Source organism: Danio rerio, chromosome 9, assembly GCF_052040795.2.
Source record: "Danio rerio strain M-AB ecotype USA chromosome 9, GRCz13ab, whole genome shotgun sequence".
Taxonomy (NCBI): Eukaryota; Metazoa; Chordata; class Actinopteri; order Cypriniformes; family Danionidae; genus Danio; species Danio rerio.
Genome location: NC_141029.1, coordinates 16,085,001 through 16,105,302, shown reverse-complemented (window position 1 = coordinate 16,105,302; position 20,302 = coordinate 16,085,001). Strand labels below are relative to the sequence as shown.

At 35.2% G+C, this 20,302-nt stretch overlaps 1 protein-coding gene across 1 annotated transcript in view; it reads left to right on the top strand.

Annotated features, from left to right (window-relative positions):
* Positions 1 to 20,302, top strand: part of fn1a (fibronectin 1a) — a 62,595-nt gene that overhangs the window by 3,380 nt on the left and 38,913 nt on the right. Inside the window, 9 exon segments of the mRNA NM_131520.3 lie at positions 1,527 to 1,664; positions 1,933 to 2,091; positions 3,611 to 3,808; positions 3,895 to 4,077; positions 5,341 to 5,517; positions 13,855 to 14,010; positions 14,097 to 14,225; positions 14,433 to 14,576; positions 19,974 to 20,095. Coding sequence (NP_571595.3) covers positions 1,527 to 1,664; positions 1,933 to 2,091; positions 3,611 to 3,808; positions 3,895 to 4,077; positions 5,341 to 5,517; positions 13,855 to 14,010; positions 14,097 to 14,225; positions 14,433 to 14,576; positions 19,974 to 20,095 — 1,406 coding nt within the window.

The window sequence follows — 20,302 nt, the reverse complement described above, 5'->3', positions numbered from 1 at the left end:
AGTGATTCTACCTTGTATACTAGGACATGTTCCTGAATAAACATTTATGTTGATCCTCCAACATTCCAATCAACCAATCAGAATTAAGGGATACTTTTACATTTACATTTAGTCATTAAGCAGATGCTTTTGTCCAAAATTACTTGCAATTGAGGAGGCATTCTGCGATTCAACAAGAAGGAGCAATACACACAAAAGTGCAATACAAAGGAACTGTTTGTGCTAGAGTTAGGGAGTGTTTTTTTAGAGAATCGAGACAGAAACAAGTGTTTTCTAGAGGTGGTTTGTCAAGCCCACTCGCCTGTGTGAGGCAGAATTGATCATGTTTTGGGGTTGTTGTGTAGGGTAAAGAAGAGGGGGTCCTGGTTTTGTTTACAGGGGTTCAGGTGATCGCAGAAAAGATGGGTTTTTAAGTTGTTTAAATTATACGTTTACAATTTTATGTTAAAGGTCATCTATGATGAAACTTCTTTTGTAAGCTGTTTGGGCAGAAATCTGTGTAGGTATAGTGTGTCCACAGTCATACTGGAGTAATATAAAGTCTCTTTTTGTTTTTTGTTTTTTTATTTTTATTTACTAACGTTAAAATAGGATCCAAATCCCTGCCATGACCCCCCGCAATGTGACATAGGAGTGTGGTTTTCCCTCCCACTGAATTGATTGACAAATGCGTATTAACGTATACATAGTAACGTGTATAATCATACCAACAAGACAGGACGATTAAAAGAAATTAAAAGGTCTGCTCAGTTCTCTGTGATCATCTGCATCTCAAGAATGAGTTTTACAAGTTTAGAAATGTTTTTAAAACAGTGCATGTTTGTAATAACTACAGTAAAATCGTTATGTAATTAATCACCAAAGCCGTATAGTGTCAGTACAATTATAAAAGACACTTCAACCCTGGTTTGTGGACTTTGATTTATTTTGTATATTAACAAAATGGATGTCCACACAGTAGTGCATATTATTATGTATCCGGTCACATTTGCTGTGTGAAAACAGTGCAAAGCTAAATGTGTGTTTATACATGCATGCAAACTTTATAACGACATTGTGTGTGACTCATCGTTGCAGAAAGGCTTGGATTAACTCCAAAACAAATATCAAATAACAGTTGGAAAAATTCTTACTATAATAAAGGAGATCTGCTTAACTGTTGTCTGTCACTGTGCTGTTTATTTAAGTGAAGAGCAACACAGAGAGATCTCTATGGCTCTGACATGCACTGTGGGCAGGGAGAACTAGCTCATTTGCATTAAAAGTACATGCAACAAAACAGCTACAATGTCCTAACAGCTTAAATGTCCATAATTCAAATATATAAGCGAGCTTTTTTGCTGTAGAATGTTTTGTCAAAATATTCAGATTTGACATTAAATATGTTGACATACTGTAGGAATAAATCTGCAATTGTAAAATGATTTCTTGGTAACTTTAAATGTATTTATGGTCATTTTTGACATTATTGATGGTATTAATTTTAACAACATTTTAATGAATCCACTTTTTTTTTTCCTTCATAGCGGAGCGCTGTTATGATAATACAGCTGGCACCTCCTACATGGTTGGTGAGACCTGGGAGAAGCCCTACCAGGGCTGGATGATTGTGGACTGCACCTGCCTCGGAGAAGGAAGTGGACGTATTACATGCACATCCAGAAGTAAAAACTCCAGCTTTTTTTATAGAATAGTGCAACAGTCCAAACCTCACAAACCTCCCTTTTCCAATCTTTCAGCTCGATTTCACTTTAATTATCCACTTAAAGTGCAGTTAAACTTTCTGGCATTTTTAACTAAATAGAAGAGAGGGAAACTTTTACTTTATTGCATTAAAAAAAAAGCTTACTCAAGCTTAACTGGTAACTGTTATTGATGAAGAAAAAGGTTCTAATGGGAAACATCTGCATCGTATATTTGTGTGTATCACAGACCGCTGTAATGACCAGGACACACGCACTTCTTACCGGATTGGGGACACGTGGAGTAAGACGGACTCTCGTGGACACGTTTTACAGTGTTTGTGTACTGGTAATGGACGTGGAGAGTGGAAGTGTGAGAGGCATGCTTCTCTGCACACTACTAGTCTTGGTAAGAGCTTCATATTAAAACTGTTTTAAAGTACTAATTTAGCAAAAATGCACATTTCTGCCATTTAATTAATTGGCTTTTTTAATTTCAAACAGTCATTCGTTCAGGCTATTTACCAAAAAATTGTGCCATCACCCACATGAAAAATACTTATAGTATTTTATAGAAAATATTTTAGTGCTATTGAACCATACTGTAGGAAAGTTTGTTTTACTCTGTGTTTGTGTGTGTGTGCGCTAACAACTGTTAGTTGAATGCTTCAGCATACTGTAGAATCAATCATGAACTGAAAAGCAAAAAACTTTGTGGTATAATTTAGATTTTTCTACAATAAAATGGAAATTTTAGGAAATTCAATAAATAGTTCTTGCTAACTTCCGGCCGCAGTCGTATGTGATCTATAGCTGATTAACCACATGGGGGGATTATAACAGCCTTCTGAGTCTACCGGTAGGAGCAGAGGGCCCCTACTGGCCCATATCTATCACCTGATAACACCCTTTTAATCAAGTGATAACATTCGAATTGGCTAATTCTAATAAAATATGGTTAAAAAACATTGTAGTACTTGTTATTAATTACTGTGGTATTTTTTTCATGTAGACCTTCCCTTAACCTCTAGTTGTTTCTTTCCTCTATTTAGTTATTCTTTTTTACTATTGATATATATATATATATATATATATATATATATATATATATATATATATATATATATATATATATATATATATATATATATATATATATGTATATATGTGTATATGTATGTATATGTATATATATATATATATATATATATATATATATATATATATATATATATATATATATATATATGTATATGTATATATATATATATATATATATATATATATATATATACTGGTCTTCGAACTAAATATTCATTCATTCATTTTCTTTTCGGCTTAGTCCCTTTATTAATCCAGGGTCGCCACAGCGGAATAAACAGCCAACTTATCCAGCACGTTTTTACACAGCGGATGCCCTTCCAGCCACAACCAATCTCTGGGAAACATCCACAATCACATTCACACACACACACGCTCATACACGACGGACAATTTAGCCTACCCAGTTCACCTGTACCGCTTGTCTTTGGACTGTGGGGGAATCCGGAGCACCCGGAGGAAACCCACGCAAACGCAGGGAGAACATGCAAACTCCACACAGAAATATCAACTAAGCCGAGGTTCGACAAAGTGATCTTCTTGCTGTGAGAAGACAGCACTACCTGTTTAGGTTTTTTAAATGAAGTTCAGTGAACTACAAGTAATTATTCAAAAATGATACAGGAATATTGTAGAGCAGAACATTTTTCGTTTGTCTGAAACCTTTTTAAAGGCCTTCTTATGCTAAAAATGGTACTAATACATTCAAATGTAAATGTATTATTGGCGTCCATTCATATAAACTTGCATAAGACCCCTAGTGTTCCCCGCCCACCTAATGAATGTAGAAACTAAATGTGTATCCTATGTTTTATTTTTAACTGCAGGTACTGGGTCTCGTGTTGTGACCAATGTCCAGCCAGCAGTGTACCACCCACAAGGGGTGCCTGAACACCCTGTGGAGGGATCCTGTCTGACTGAAGCAGGTGTTTCCTATGCTCCAGGCATGCGCTGGAGCAAGGCTCAAGGTAGCAAGCAGATGTTGTGTAACTGCTTAGGAAACGGTGTCAGCTGTGAAGAGTCAGGTTTGTGTCTTTTATTCAAACAAGTCTGTCATTTTTCATTTAGACTGAATGGTTTTTATCTAAGTTTCTTACTGTCTTTTGTGTAGAGAGTCAATCTCAGGTGTATGGCGGGACCTCAGGTGGCGAACCGTGTGCTTTCCCTTTTGTGTTCATGGGGAAAACGTTTTACTCCTGCACGTCTGAGGGACGCAATGATGGACAGCTTTGGTGCAGCACCTCATCTGACTTTGAGAAAGACTACAAGTATTCCTTCTGTACCAGCAACAATGGTAAGTTCATAACAGAGTTTGTAAGATTTTATTTGTTGAAAGACTTCTTTTATACTGTCTATATACGAGTGATTGTATTTTATCAGAGTTAAAGTATGTTTTTAAACATATTTTTAACAATTTATTATGAATGTTATATATTTTAATATGTTAATTTGGCATCCAATAAAGCTTTGTATGTTAAATCAATGTTGAATAAAGTTGTGCAGCATGATATTTTTGTGGAAGCTTTTCAAATGATTAATTTATACAGTAAATGTGACCCTAAATCCTAGTCTTACGTTGCATAAGTAAACATATACAATAATATTTATTCTTGTATGTCCTAAACCATTAGAATATTAAATAAAGATCATGTTCCATGAAGATATTTTGCAAATTCCCTATTGTACATGTATCAATTTTCTGATTAGTAATGAGCATGGCTAAGAGCTTAATTTGAATAACATAATTGGTAAATTTCTCAGTATTTAGATTTTTTTGAACCCCCAGATTTTCAAATGGTTGTCTTGTATTGTCCTAACACAGTATACTTTAATGGAAAGATTGTTTATTCAGCTTTTAGATATTTTTGTTTGTGTGTATACATCAACGAACAGCTTGTTTATTCAGCTTGTTGATTTTGTGGTTCAGGGTCACAAATATAAAGTTAAAAAAAACATTTATTTTTAAAATTTAGTTGAAACGTATGTTCATCATCATTATAAATGTATTTGGTGTCACTTTTAAACAGTTGAATTTATCCTGGTTAAATAAAAGTATTATTTGCCACACACTATGTACAAGTTTGTACCTTCAAGCAAGGCACTTATACCCAAGGTTGATGTTGGTTAATTGTTCCTGTTTTAACCCTTTAACTGCCCGCTCTACCAAAGAGTTGACCACATTTTGACAGTTTTAATTAATGACTGTTAAAGTTATTTAAAGAATGACTCTTTTTAATAATGATTTACACGCACAGCATTGTTGGTGCAGAAGAAAATCAAACAAACAAAATCCTGTTTTAAATAAATTGGTATTACATATTTGTAATTTCTGATTTTTCTTTTACCATAAACCGATGCATCTACCATTTGGTGGAGGTTGATATTTTAGAAATTTTGGGATGTGTTGAAAAAAAATGCATTGAGTGTGGTAACTAGTGTCATTAGGAGTTAAGAAATGCAATCCAAACATTTTTTTTCTTGGTGGGGCAGTTAAAGATCAAATTGAATGAATTCAAAATTACTGCTATTTTACACTGTTTAATTTATTCATTTTTAGTTGTGGTCACAACCAGAGGAGGAAACTCTAATGGTGCCCTGTGCCAGTTCCCTTTCCTCTACAATGGCCGTAACTACACTGACTGCACTGCTGATGGCAGAAGAGATGGCATGAAATGGTGCGGCACGACTTATAACTTTGACAAAGAGCAGCGCTTTGGCTTCTGTCCAATGGCAGGTAAGTGCCTGCTTTAAACTAGCAGTAAACGTTAAAGCCAGAGAGAGAGAAGCGGGTCAGGACTTGATTGAAGCTTGGCATATAGGAACTGGAAGAAGGAGAATAATAATATTTCAGAATCACTTTAGTCCTGTAACTGTCCTGGATCTTAAAGAGACACTACACTTTGTTTTGGCAAATAGGCTTATTTAAGTCTTAGGCTTATTTATTAAGTCACTCAGAGTTAAACGGTCGAGTTTTATCATTTTTTAAAATCTATTTAGCTGATCTCTGGTTCTGGCGGGACCACTATTAGCTTAGCATAAATTATTTAACCATATTATACCTTTAGGATCTTGTAAAAAAAAAAAAAAAAAAAAAACACAGGGTTCTTAATTTATTCCTTGACTCTTCTATAGTTGCATCCTGTACTTACACAAGAATAAAGGCCCCTGCACACTGAGACACTTTTTGCTCTCGTTTTCCATCTAGGTTTAACGCCTCGTGACTTAATTAAGGATGCCAATGTGATTGTGCACATCAACGTGCAAAACGGCAGGCGGTCAATTTTTAAAAATGCCTCATGCTCGTTTTTCTGTTTTGACGCGCCGCGTTAAAACCTTCTCCAACAGTCAGGATTGCACTTTTGGTCAGGTGCACAGAACTGCTAAAGTTACAGTTAACGGCACTTAGAGACGCTCAAGCGCAAAACTGTCAATGCGAGTGCACATTCAAGGAAATGCCCAGAGGCGATATGAACATGGAGCTGCTTATTGCACTGGTGGACAATAATCATTTCTTTTTATTTGCTGGAGCTGCTGCTTGAACCATCCATAACAACAAGCGTGTCAACTTTGTCTTCTTCTTCTGTGTTACAAGCGGGTGTCAGAAGCTTAAAGTTGTGTAGCGCCATCTAACGTCGAGGAGTGATTTTGCATACTCTTCTGCTCGCATTGGTTTGAATTCGGAAAAACGCTGACGATAAACGCAAACAAAACGTGTCCCGGTGTTTCCAATTCTTAAGATTGTAGTTCATAGCCATATTGGCCAAGAAAATATGGATTTTTCATTTTCATAAATTTTCTTAGCACATTAATTAAGAAGAGTCAAAATAATTTTCAGAATGGTAAAAATAGTAAAACTCAACTGTTTAACTAATAGGGGATTGTTAAATGAGCCTATTTTCAATAAAGTAGGGTGTTTTTAAATAATGTCCTGTCTGTTATGCAATGTCTTTATTAATCCAGTTATATAAAAAAGTGACATCTTTTTGTTTAAGAATGCATGCTGACCACACAAGCAATTTTTTCCAAGTTTCTCATTCACATAAACAAATCAGAAACTGTTATAAATGTTCTCAGAAATGTGACAGAGAGACTATAAATATGTATTTCCCACCTAATTATACTGATGCAATCATTTTATTATTAGAATCGTTTTTATTAGGAAAAAAAAAAAAAAAAATATATATATATATATATATATATATATATATATATATATATATATATATACACACAGTTGAAATCAGAATTATTAGCGCCCCTGTTTATTTTTTTCCCCAATTTCTGTTCGGTTCTGGGAAGGTTGTTTCAGCACATTTCTTAGCATAATAGTTTGAGAAACATTATTTCTAATAACTGATTTATTTCATCTTTTCCATGATGACAGTAAATAATATTTTACTTGATATTTTTCAAGACACTTCTATACAGCTTAAAGTGACATTAAAAGGCTTAACTAGGTTAATAAGGTGAACTAGGCAGGTTAGGGGAATTAGTCAAGTTATTGTATAATGATGGTTGGGCAAATGTGTCAGCTTCGAAACGTTTTGAAACCGGTCTCTACAGTGACACCTAGAGGTATTTTTTATGTATTTCTCTGCAACAGTTTCAGCAAAAAAACAATACAACAAATTGAGGTATTAAACCCCACATTGTAGAGTCAAGTGATCAAGCGATTTAGTGAAGTGGTGAGAGGTCTGTACAAGCTAGCTGAGATGATGTGTTCGAATCCAGAGTGATGCAGCTATAGATGGTAGTTTTTAAATACTTTGTTCTTTTAACCTGTTTTGTGTTAAAACACTTCAGTCACGTGACCTGGTTGTTTCGAATCACCTTAGTCACATGACCTGGCTATTTTGGATCATGCTTTGGTGCATTTCTTCTACAAACTTGAGCTCCAGGACCTCGACACTGTTGAAACATCAGTTTCACGTCAGCCATCCCTAGAATTATGCTTAAAATTGCTCTTTAAGTTCATTTAGTAAATCTTTCAATAATACTAAGGAACTTTGAAATGTATGACACATAATAGGCATGCATGATATTATCAGACCTTATTATCAGACATTATCAGACCCTATGAGTATAAGTTAAATAAAAATGCTAATGTATTTAAACTTTTATTTGATAAAATCATGTTGGACCAACTCATTTGCATTTAATTGCATTTTTTTTTCTTAGTTGGTGCTAAACAAAATTATTGAATGGAAATCCTGCCCTCAATTAAATTGAGTTCATCCAATTTTATTCAGTGTATGCAGTTCCCATTCCTGTGTGGTCTAAAACACATACATAACTTCCCTAAACATTTGTTATATTCAGATTTTCACAACACATGAAAAAAAGCTAATTTCAATATGGATAATTGTTCAATTTCTTTAAGCTGAATTTAAACAAACAAATTAAGTTAAACATTACTAAATTGAATTAGTTACTTTAAAATCAGCCAATACAAATGGTTTACAACCACTTACAGTTGAAGTCAGAATTATTAGCCCCCCTTTGATAATTTTTTTTATTTATTTTATTTTTTCCCTCAAATTATATTTAACAACAAATTTTCACAGTATGTCTGATAATATTTTTTCTTCTGAAGAAAGTCTTATTTGTTTTATTTTAGCTAGAATAAAATAAGTTTTTAATATTTTAAAAACCCTTTTCTAGGTCAAAATTATTGGCCCCTTTAAGCTATATATTTTGTATAGTCTACAGAACAAACTCGTTATACAATAACTTGCCTAATTACCCTAACCTGCCTAGTTAACCTAATTAACCTAGTTGAACCTTTAAATGTCACTAAGTGTTTAGAAGTGTCTTGAAAATATCTAGTAAAATATTATTTACTGTCATTATGGCAAAGCTAAAATAAATCAGTTATTTGAAATGAGTTATTAAAACTATTATGTTTAGAAATGTGTTCAAAACAACTTCTTTCCATTAATCAGAAAATAGGGGGGAAATAAACAGGGGGCTAATAATTCTGACTTCAACTGTACCTCAGAAAGGTTTAGTAAATTCAACTAATCATTGTTTTCCAGTGTAACCCAAGGTTGGTCCATGCCACATGCTTTTCTTCACTAGTGTGGATAAACAAAGTGTTGTTACATTTGTCTCTCAGCTTTTTCAATTACCTCATGGTCTAGGAGGAGATTTTGGTAACCCTTGAGATGAGGATGTTAACTCTATGAAACAAAAGATCACTCAGCAACTTTTCAGCCATATTTACATGAACACCTTCTGACTGCTTTGATGGGTGTCTGTCACCAAGGTGCCAGTTAGAGCCAGGCAAACCATGGGGGGTTTATTATAAGTGCTGAGATCCAGTGATCTGACATAGATTGAAACCAGAGCTGCTCTTTGTGTTGCCCTGTAGTGTTTGTTTTGTAGGGGGCAGGGATTTCTGTCTCAACAGTAGAGTCATTATCATGCATCAACTGTGTTGTTCTAGTATAATAAGTAATAGAAGAATATACTTGCTGTACTAATAAATGTGCAATACGTGGGAAAGGACCTGACTTTACAGCTATTGTTTAAGCTTAGAGTTGTGATCGCCTGTGATAGTTGTGGCCCCTCTGTTGCGCACGCCTGCAGACGGAGAGAGTTTGGCTTCAGACCAGAGTCTGGCTGGCAGTAAAGCTTGTACATCTGGCTGATCTCCAGGGCAGCTGTGTAACTCCTCCACTTTTAACCTTGGAGAGATTTCCTCACTCTCATCCGCTTTTATTACGCCAGATACGTCCAATCAGTGATTTCTCAGCTAAAAAAAAAACAAGACTATTTTATCGGAACTGCCTTGAACTTTATGGATCTGTGGTCATTAGAATTGAGTTGTGGCCTAATTGACCTCCAAGCGACTTGACTTGATTAATTATGCTGAACTATTTTTGTCATTAAAAACTCATTTAGCTGTATTGTGTCTCTTTGTCATGCTTTAAAATTAGTTTTTACCTAAAAACTATAACTATGTTATTTTTAGGCCTGTCATAATCATGCATTTTGTGTTGAAGATAATTTTGTGTAACATAAAAATAAGCCCTTGTGATTTTATTATAATATAATATAATATAATATAATATAATATAATATAATATAATATAATATAATATAATATAATATAATATAATATAATGTAATGTAAACTAGCAGTTTTACTCTCTTCCTTTCTGCAATTAAAATGTTCATATTTTGCCATCCAAATAAAGCGTAAGTATTGTCTCAGATATTCAATAACCACAATTAGATGATTATTCCGTAGGCTTTGGCATTCCCAGTAGTTTCCTACAGCCACTTTTCCACTGTCAGGCCACTGTGAGCCAGGGCCAACAACAGGCCATGACTGGCCCGATGGCCTCAAATTCGAACTAGCAAGGCCATAATTGAGCTACGTTTCCACTGTCAAACTAGTAGCTATGATGAAAATCATCTATTGGAAGCAGTTTAGCCAGAACTGTGTGTAGGTATAGTGTGTCCACAGTTTTATTCAGGTGATACAAAGACAATAGGTCTCTTTTTATTATTTCCTGATGTTAAAATAGGATCTAAATCCCACCCCATTTTGAGGCCCACTGCAATGTGATAGTAACATGTATAATCATATCAACAAGAATACATGTGCGCAAAGCAACGGGAATTGAAATATCTGTTTAGCTCTCTGTGATCATCAATCATCATCAAATGTGAACAAGAATGAGTTTTAAAAGTTTAAAACTTTGGAAAACGCCACAGCCACATGGATCCAAATCCCTCCCATTTTGAGGCCCACTGTAATGTGATGTAGGAGTGTGGTTTCTCCACCCGCAGAATTGATTGACATGTATTAACATGTCTCCGTAGTAACATGTAAAATCATATCAACAAGACAGGACATGCGCAAAGCAACCAAGATTAAAAGACCTGTTCAGCTCTCTGTGATCATCAAACATCATCAAATGTGATTAAGAATTGGTTTTACGAATTTAAAACCGTTTGTAAAGCAGTGTGTGTTTGTAATGAATTACAGTGCTTTTAACGTTTTTAGTTTATCACCACAGCTGCCTGTCAGTACAATTATAAAAAAAGATGCTTCAATCTCGGTTTGTGCATATTAAATCAGGTTTATTTTGTATATTAGCATAACTGATATTAGGGATGCACCGATATGGATTTTTTGGCCGATACCGATAACCGATAATTCTTCAGACTTGGAGGCCGATAGCCGATATGTATAGGCCGATATTTATAAGTATTTCAAAATGATATATTTTTATACAGCAAACTTCATAAAAGATTGAACTGCTCTTATGAACTAAATAGTCTATGCTCAAAGCAACAAAGCTTTAACTTCAAAAGTGCAAGGTGATTATAGACCTATATTCACGATTTCACATAAATCAGCAAGCAAAAAATACATTACTTCCTTTTCTTCTTAGCAAATTAACATGCAACTTGACTGTTGCATAAAATTAGTAAGGTTAAATAACAAAATAGGATTTAAATCAACAAGCAAGTTAAATATATTTAAATAAGATGAAAATGAAAGCACTAAGGACTGAAACCAGCTCAAATGGTCTTGAATAAAACGTGTTACAGTGATGTACACATGTAAAAAATACATCATGTCCGAAAAAGCCTTTTTTAGAGGTGTTTTGACAGTTCAGAGCCACCATAAAGCGAACAGCTAAATATATATATAGTACGTTTAGAAAATGTGGCACAGATTCATCATATTTGGCGTTTTAGATTCTTTTGAACATGTAGCTGCTGCTTGTCAATCAGACAATGCTTCTGCGCTCGTTCTTGCTGTCAATTGCGGGGAAAATGATCGATGGAAAGTTTATGATAAACCGCTGAGTTTTACTCAACTGTAGAGGCAGAGTAACCATCAGAGTCAGATTTTTTATACAAAACCTGCATTGAGCTAACAGAGCTGAATATAAAGACAGAATGAGCCGCTGGTCGAGAGCCTCTATGACTGGATTCGCCCTTTCCCCTTTCTACAGTGTGTGTGTGCACGCGGTGATAGCTCGCGCGCTCGTCATAAACAATATGAATATTCCGATCAAACTAAATACATCTTACATCAACAACATGACAAGCAACGTGTTGATAATAACAAATAATCAGATTACAAACAACTTATGTTTACACTTGTTGTAAAATGTGCGGGTCCAGCTGCAGTTTGGGGTGTGTGTGTGAAGCGAAGAGGGAGAGGGAGAGAGAGAGGAGCGGTTTTTGGGCAATGAGACTATTTTAGGTGACTGATTTGTTGTACCACACGGAAAGTAATAAATATTTTAAACCAAGTTACATGTATCCTCGTTCATTCACCGGCTGCAACTAAAAGAGAAGGCAATTCACCACGAAACTAATATTATTCGGCCCTGTAGTAATAAGTTCCCCTGCTATCTCTACACAACAAAGAGACAGAGCAGGAAAGGATTACACATGTAATATTTTTCCTGAGGCGATTTAAAGCAAAATACACAATGACACTCAATCAAACACATCTACAATGATAAGGAACATGGTTACTTACTGACTTATTAACGCACAGCAATACCACATGAATAAATGACAGACTTTGAAGGAATAAACAGTGTGGGAGAGATCCATTATAGTGCACTGGGCAAGTCTGAACAAGTTCCGCCCACGCGTGCGCGACACGCAGGTCTGTACAATTACGTAATTTATCGGCTTAAAGATATCGGCCTAATTTAGACATCGGATCGATAACGATAATCCTAGAAATAGCATTTATCGGCCGATAACAATATGGCCGCCGATATATCGTGCATTCCTAACTGATATCCATACAGCAGTGTGTATTAGTGTATCCTGTCATAATTGTGTGTAAAGTTAAACACCCTTGCTGTGTGTCCGCTGTGTGTGTGAACTTTGTAACGAAAAAATACATCAAATAATCACAGGTAAAGTTCTTACTGTAGTATTCCTCTCAACTGTTACGTGAGATCTGCTTCCTTCATGTCTATGTCTGCTTTTCTTCATGCTATGTATCTGACGTACGCAGCTAAAAATTCAGACACACTCTGACAGGCATGTGGGAACGGTGGGCAGGGAGAACTAGCATTAAAGGCACAGGCAACAAAAACAGCTGCATTGTGTCCAGAGCAGAAAATTCCAATATCCAGAAAGGTATAATAAATAATCTGATGGGTATTTTGGGCCGAAACTTTACAGACACATGCTGGAGACACAAAAGACTTATCTTAAATCTTGAAAAGGGGTAAAATAGGTGCCCTTTAAATGATACTAATTGGTTTCCTGATATGTAAAATTGAAAATTATGACCTTTTTCTGACTCTAGTCAACTTTTACAATTTGATATTGGCCGCTTCTCAAGCCCCAGTTGGCCTGCTTTGGACCAAGGTATTGGGCTGGCCAAAAATCTCCTGGTTGTTGGCTCAGAGGAAGCCCGACTGAGACCCAATCAAGTGCCAGTGGAAATGTGGTTGGATTTGGCAGGCACCAACATACTCTTTACACCTTTTGGCAATCTGACTGTTTATTCTTGTCTCTCAAATCTTTGCATGTCCTCCACAAGGGCTTCCAAAAGAGATATGTACTCATTTCATTAAAACTATATTATTTAGCGTGACCATGGGAAATGTAAAGATCTGCAGTTGAAATGTTAACACTGCCTATTTAGAAATCTGATTTATTGTAATATATGCAAATTACTCATGACATACAAGTAAATATTTGAATTTCACATATATAAAACATATGATTTATATATACAGTTGAAGTCAGAATTATTAGCCCCCCCCTGTTTATTTTTCCCAATTTATTTTGTTTATTTCAACACATTTTTAACATAATAGTTTTATTAACTCATCTCTGTTTTATGTTTGCCATGATGACAGTAAATAAATATTTACTAGATTTTTTTTCAAGACACTTCTATACAGCTGAAAGTGACATTTAAAGGCTTAATTAGGTTAATTAGGTTAACTGGGAAGGTTAGGGTAATTAGGCAAGTTATTATATATCATGTTCATTGTGCATCAAGTGTACAATGAAGTACATTTGTGCTGTTACGGATGTTTATTAACAATGAATGGTTGTTTTCCATCAGCTCATGAAGAGGTGTGTACCACCAATGAGGGTGTGATGTATCGTGTGGGGGATCAATGGGACAGACGCCATGATGTTCTGGGTCACATGATGCGCTGTACGTGTGTGGGCAATGGCCGTGGAGAATGGAGCTGCATCGCCTACTCTCAACTCAAAGGTAAGATTTCTCTTTCGTTTTCAGAAGTGATGAAATTATAGGAAACCTCTCTTTTATTAACGCACATATATCATTTCATCTTTCAGACCAGTGCATAGTGGATAATTTGACCTATGAAGTAAATCAGACTTTTACTAAAAGGCACGACGAAGGCTACACAATGAACTGCACCTGTTTCGGTCAAGGTCGTGGACGCTGGAAGTGTGATGCCATCGGTGAGCTGCCCACTTCAGTCATTTAATCAATTAGCAGGAAAGTGAGACATTTGTCTTCATTTGCTAAAGTGAACATTTCTTGAAACAATTAAAATGTATTATCCTACAAATAAGAGCCTTACGATCAGCAGTTTTTAGCCATTTTCCCTATAAATGGCCAAGCTAATGATTGCATAATGACTGTGTTGATCTGATTCCCATTTCCAGATCAGTGCCAGGAGCCGGAGACTAGAGTTTTCTATCAGATTGGAGAGTCCTGGGACAAACTCATTCAGGGAATCCACTACAGATGTTACTGCTATGGTAATGGCATCGGGGAGTTGAGCTGCGAGCCTCAGCATTCTATCTCTGGTGAGTAAACGGCATCTTTTCTAGAGATATTTTTACTTTTTTATATAGAAAACTGCAACGATGGTAGAACATTGTGCTGTACAGTAATTGTAAAAGCAAAACTGGATAACAATTATCAAATACAATCAAAGTGGTAGAAGAACATGCAATATTTAATACATGAAATGTGTAAAAAGAAATTTAAAAAAGCATGCTTGGACTCTAAATGTATTTTTATTTTGTTAGATCACGTTGTTACTCTTAAAATTAATAATCAATCCGTGCAGGTTGATCCACAGATTTTTTTATTTTTTATTTATTTATTATTATTTTTATTTTTTATTTTTTTGGTTTGGTAATCTTCAATCAATGTCTGACCAGTAGCTTACACCATTGATGTGATGGTCCTTCTGTTGATGTCAACCTGAGGGCTTCCATAGAAAATTTACACTACTACTATATTTACACAAGTTTTGGGTCAGTTTTTTTTTCCATGTTTTATTTTTAAAGAAATTTATTCTGTTTATCAAGGTGGCATTAATAAGATTTTTAAATAAATGCTTATTGCATGTAGTTTCAAATGTAATTATTACACCAGTTATTGATTTTATTACTATTACCATTAATAATAATATTAATAATTGTAATATTAAGAATAATTATTAATATTAGAGTGATTTCTGAAGGATCCTGTGACCGAAGACTGGAGTAATGAAAATTCATCTTTAAAATGCAAGAACATTACTCAATGGTGAGCCGGAGAAGCTTATTTTAAAACATTTTAAAATCGTACTGCAACCTTTGACCGTTATTGTATATCAATATCCTTAACCATTTTACCATTGATTTGCAATGAGAGAATGATGAGCAAAAGATAGCCCCGCCTCTAATAAATATTCTGTTTAGTTGGAAATGCATCAACATTCTGAGATAAAATCTCAGCAACTTCCAGTTCATGTATTCTTTAACTACTTCTGATTGATGACATTAAACATCTAACAGGCAGGTTTGGGTAAAAAACGAATATATTAAATGAATCCAGAATCAAACAAAAAGTGATTCATCTGTAACTGATGTGTCGGTGCCCTTTGAATAAGGGGTTCATAAAGATAAAGATAAGTTCAAGGCACTCAAAAAAAAAAAAAAAATAGGTAAAAACTTAAAAAGCCTTTATTGACATGGCTAATGTTTAAATTTCGAATGCCTTGGACTTTTTTGACTAATACAGTATATTACAATTTGAATCTTATACTCTCCTTAAAATTGTATAAAAGGCAAAAATAACAACCCATACTTTCTACCCATGGGACAATAGCCATGGCATTGGGAACTGGGCATGGAAATTACAAACCGTTAAAATTGTCTATGATCCAGAAAACATTTGAAAAACAAATAAAAACCAATATATAAGCATGCTCAGTGCACTGACTTGATATTCAAAGAAAAGCAAGATATCCAGAGATGCCTTTTCAAGTTGTAAAGAAATCTGTTTATTGACCACAAGACATTCATTCATTCATTCATTCATTTTCTTGTCGGCTTAGTCCCATTATTAATCCGGGGTCGCCACAGCGGAATGAACCGCCAACTTATCCAGCATGTTTTTACGGAGCGGATGCCCTTCCAGCCGCAACCCATCTCTGGGAAACATCCGCACACACATTCACACACACACTCATACACTACGGATAATTTAGCCTACCCAATTCACCTGCACCGCATGTCTTTAGACTGTGTTTATTTATTTCCTGTCACATAAGGGCTTCCAACTTCCTACTCCTAATTTCAGGATAAAAAATGGAGGCAAACCCCCCCAAAATAAAGCAATTTTCATGTTACTAAAAATTACTATTTGATCACAAATAGTTATCAACGTAATCATAAAGGTCTCTAGATTCATCCAACCAAAACAAATCTTTAAAGAGATCGACAGTTTTTTTTGTCTACTTTGTCAAAAGTTCAAGCAGTGGGCAAATACCTTGTAAGTACATACATCATGCAATTAGGAAATCATGTGTTAATCAATCAAGGTTATTGTTTTTGTTGAATGTTTTTTGCTTTCATAACACCCCATCTAAACATAACTTAAGAGTTCATCTGAAATCTTTCTTTTAAATAGACCTCAGTGTAAAAATAACCTCTCCCACTGGTCCTACTCACAACACGTGTTACAATGACACTGGAGCAGAGTTAAAGATCTGATTGAACAGAGAATAATGAACCCCAGCTGTTAATAAGCAGAATCACTAAAGAAAAACACAAAACTACAGATATGGCCTTTAGAAACGTACATCTCAGGGAACAGAATGCCATGACTAACGGAGGTTAGCCGCAGAACTTGAGAAATTCTCTGATCCAGCAAATACATTAACAGTAGGGGACAGCCAAGCTTTATTCTCAGTAGTGGCCAGTTCTGAAGGCAAAGGATCAATAAATCCTAATCCTAATCAATAAATCAATAAATCTATCAAAATCTCATTAAACAACTCCACAAACAGAATCAGCAGCTTTACTTATTACTAACCTATTTAACTATTTCTGGCAGATAGTTAGTAGTCTGTAGTCTGTAGTGAGATTTACTGAAAATACTTGTTTTCTTAGATGTCACCATTGTGGTATATATTTACTTTTGTGTATTTACACCATTATTTAATCTTTGACTTTGATTTTTTTTTATTATATTTTTGACAGCTGTAACTCTGTAGTGGGCAAACAAATTTTACATTGAAATTGTTTACTCTACTATTTACAAGTATTGTACAAATATTACACTATTAACAAGGCTACATGCATGAAACCATTTTTAAATTTTTGAGCACAAATGGGTTAAAGTTAAACAGTACAATCTTTGAATATACTTTTTATTTACTTCGTCGACTACTAATTTTCGAGCTGCGTTTTGGACTACTTGTGATTTTCATAGGATTGACCAGTTTTATGGGGCACATGCTGCTTCTCTTGTGAACACACACGCATGTACACAAAGTATGTGGGTCACACTGCTAAAAGTAGTCTTGTGGGCATGGGTGGGGAGAGGTTTGGAAGTCAAAGGCTTCCAGATGTTTACCCAGAGCAAGAGCGCTGTTTGCTGTTTCTCCCAGGTGTTTTGCCGATTAGGGCTCGCTCTTCCTTGTAATCTTTTCTTTTACAACGTTCAACAAATGCTCAACCTCTGGCAGCGTTTGAAATCAAGGATGTTGGTTGTAAGATGTCCTCATCCACACCTTGATTTGGGTGGGCCTGTGCCTTGTGTTTGCCTTCTGTTCTTTTGAAGTTCTGTGGATGGAGAAAAAGCACACACCCAATTAACACAGCTGTACCAGTCAACCCCTGTGGCCCTTTTACCACTTTGTTTGTTTTTTAAATTTCTTTTGTCCTGTGATCAGAATTAGTTTGAATTTCAATCAAACTTGTTAATTTTTCTACTTGCACAACCTCTGTGAAGTCATTCGTCAATTATGTTGTTTCTATTGTTAATGGTCGCACGTCATGGAATTTGGCAAGTGCTATTCGATCCTGGACTAACATCCATGTTAATTCTGAATCATTATTTTTTGTTCGAAATGTAATCCATACCCATTCCCTACCCCTAAACCCAACCATAAATGTAAATTATTCCCAAAATCCAAGGGGAATAATAATTGGATAACTATCATGTAGGAGTGTAGAAACCTAACTTAACATAAGTTAACATAAGGCTATATACAGTACTGTATGTTTGTTTGAGTCTGGTAGTCTATATAGAGTCTGCTTGAGTGCATTTCAGTTTATATAGTGTCTGTTTGAGTGAATTTAATCATTTGAGTTTAGTTAAGTCTGAGCGTATTTGAATCTATGTACAGCCTGTTTGAGTTTGTCTATTTAGATTATGTTCTGTTGAAGCTGCAAAGTTTTAGAAAATTTTCACTTTCGGGGGAACTACCTGATTAAATTCGCCCCCAAATGCTTTTATATATTTATAAAATATATATAAGAAGGCCGCTGATTCAGTTGGAATTTTTTTGTGTTCAGTTAGCATGATTTCCCCGTGTTGGCATGAGATTGCTCCAGGTGCTCCATTTTCCCCACAAGTCCAAAGACATGCGGTACATGTGAATTGGGTAAGCTAAACTGGCCGTAGTGTATGAGTGTAAATGAGTGTATATGGATGTTTCTCATTGATGAGTTGCAGCTGGAAGGGCATCCGCTGCATAAAACATATAATGGATAAGTTGGCGGTTTGTACCCCTGAGGCGACCCCAGATTCATAAGGGGACTAAAAGAAAAGACTCCAAAAAGAGACTGAATGAATGAATTAATGATATTCAATCACTAATTAATCACCACAGAGCCTATCACTGATGATAAACACAGTTTATTTTTCTTGATCCAATTCTTTTTAGCACAAAAGCAATATTGTGAGTATATGTAATAAAACACAACCACAAGATCTGACAAGGACTGCATTAATAAAGTTTTCCCCTTATTTGTGAGCGGTTGTTGGGGTTTGAAGTGATCCCTCTTGCTCAGTGAGTGGAAGCAACCCCAAAGCAATATCCTTCAGTAATAGTGTCCAGCTGTGAGAAGGCTGGGAACAGTGGGGGTGAGATGCTGGTGTAGGCTGGCGGAACGTAATGCAGACTAAGTGAACTTTAAGTGCTGTATACAGACTACCCCCATAGCAGTAATTGGGAGAAATGAGGACCATATTGAAATCAAAAGCAATTTGGGGATATTGCCATGTGAGGCTGGCTACACAACACTAAATGAAAAATGAGTAGTTAAATACATGAGTTATTTATGTTGAGTAAATAATCGAGATTTAACACTTGGAAAACCTATATATGGCAATTTATGCAATCACATACCAATTTCACGTTTGGATTTTACATGTATGAAAACTATGGCCTATATTTGCAACATGTTTAAAGGTATTGCGTTTTTAATGTATATTTTTCAACCATTTAAATTACGAATATATACATGTTTTTATATATCCACTATAGTAGTTCATGTTAGGCTATGTATGTAAGATTTGCCTATGTGTAAAGTTGTCGAGGACCTCTGAATTGTTGTCATTTTTAAGGCAGTTACTTACAGGATTTTAAAATTTAAAAGCTTAAGTAATGTCAGTAATGTCTCAGTGCTGAAACTGTGGTAAGAATCTCACAGGCTAGTGCTACGTTTCCCATTTTAGTGTTTTCCAAAATGAACAGAGCACACTAAATTATTTCCTGTTTTATAAAACACCAGAGAAATTTTTAATATAATTTTAAGCCAGAACATATATCAAATACTATTTGTTGTTTAGCTTAGTAAGCTAGTCTCATGCTAACCTCTATGGCTTAATTTTCATATCTCATAATTTACAAAAAAATGGGTAATCTTGGCTTTCAATATGATGTAATATGTTTAATATTGTTTATTTATTTCTATCAGGTGGTCATCGTCCAGTCCAGGTCATTATTTCAGAAGCTGGAAATCAGCCTAACTCGCACCCCATCCAATGGAATGCACCAGCTTCTGCTCACATCACACAGTACATACTTAAATGGAGGCCGGTGAGTCTCTTTTGTGTGCAACTGTGTTTTTACTCTTAGAATCAAATTCTTAGTTGAGTCAACTGAACCTTTTTGAATCTGTTGAGGCTATATGCATCTGTTTGAATAATTTTGAATTTTGAAAAGTTTTGTGTTTAAGCATGTTTGAGTCAAATGAGGCTATATGTTTATTCCAGTCTGGAAGTTTGTTTGAGTGTATTTGAATCT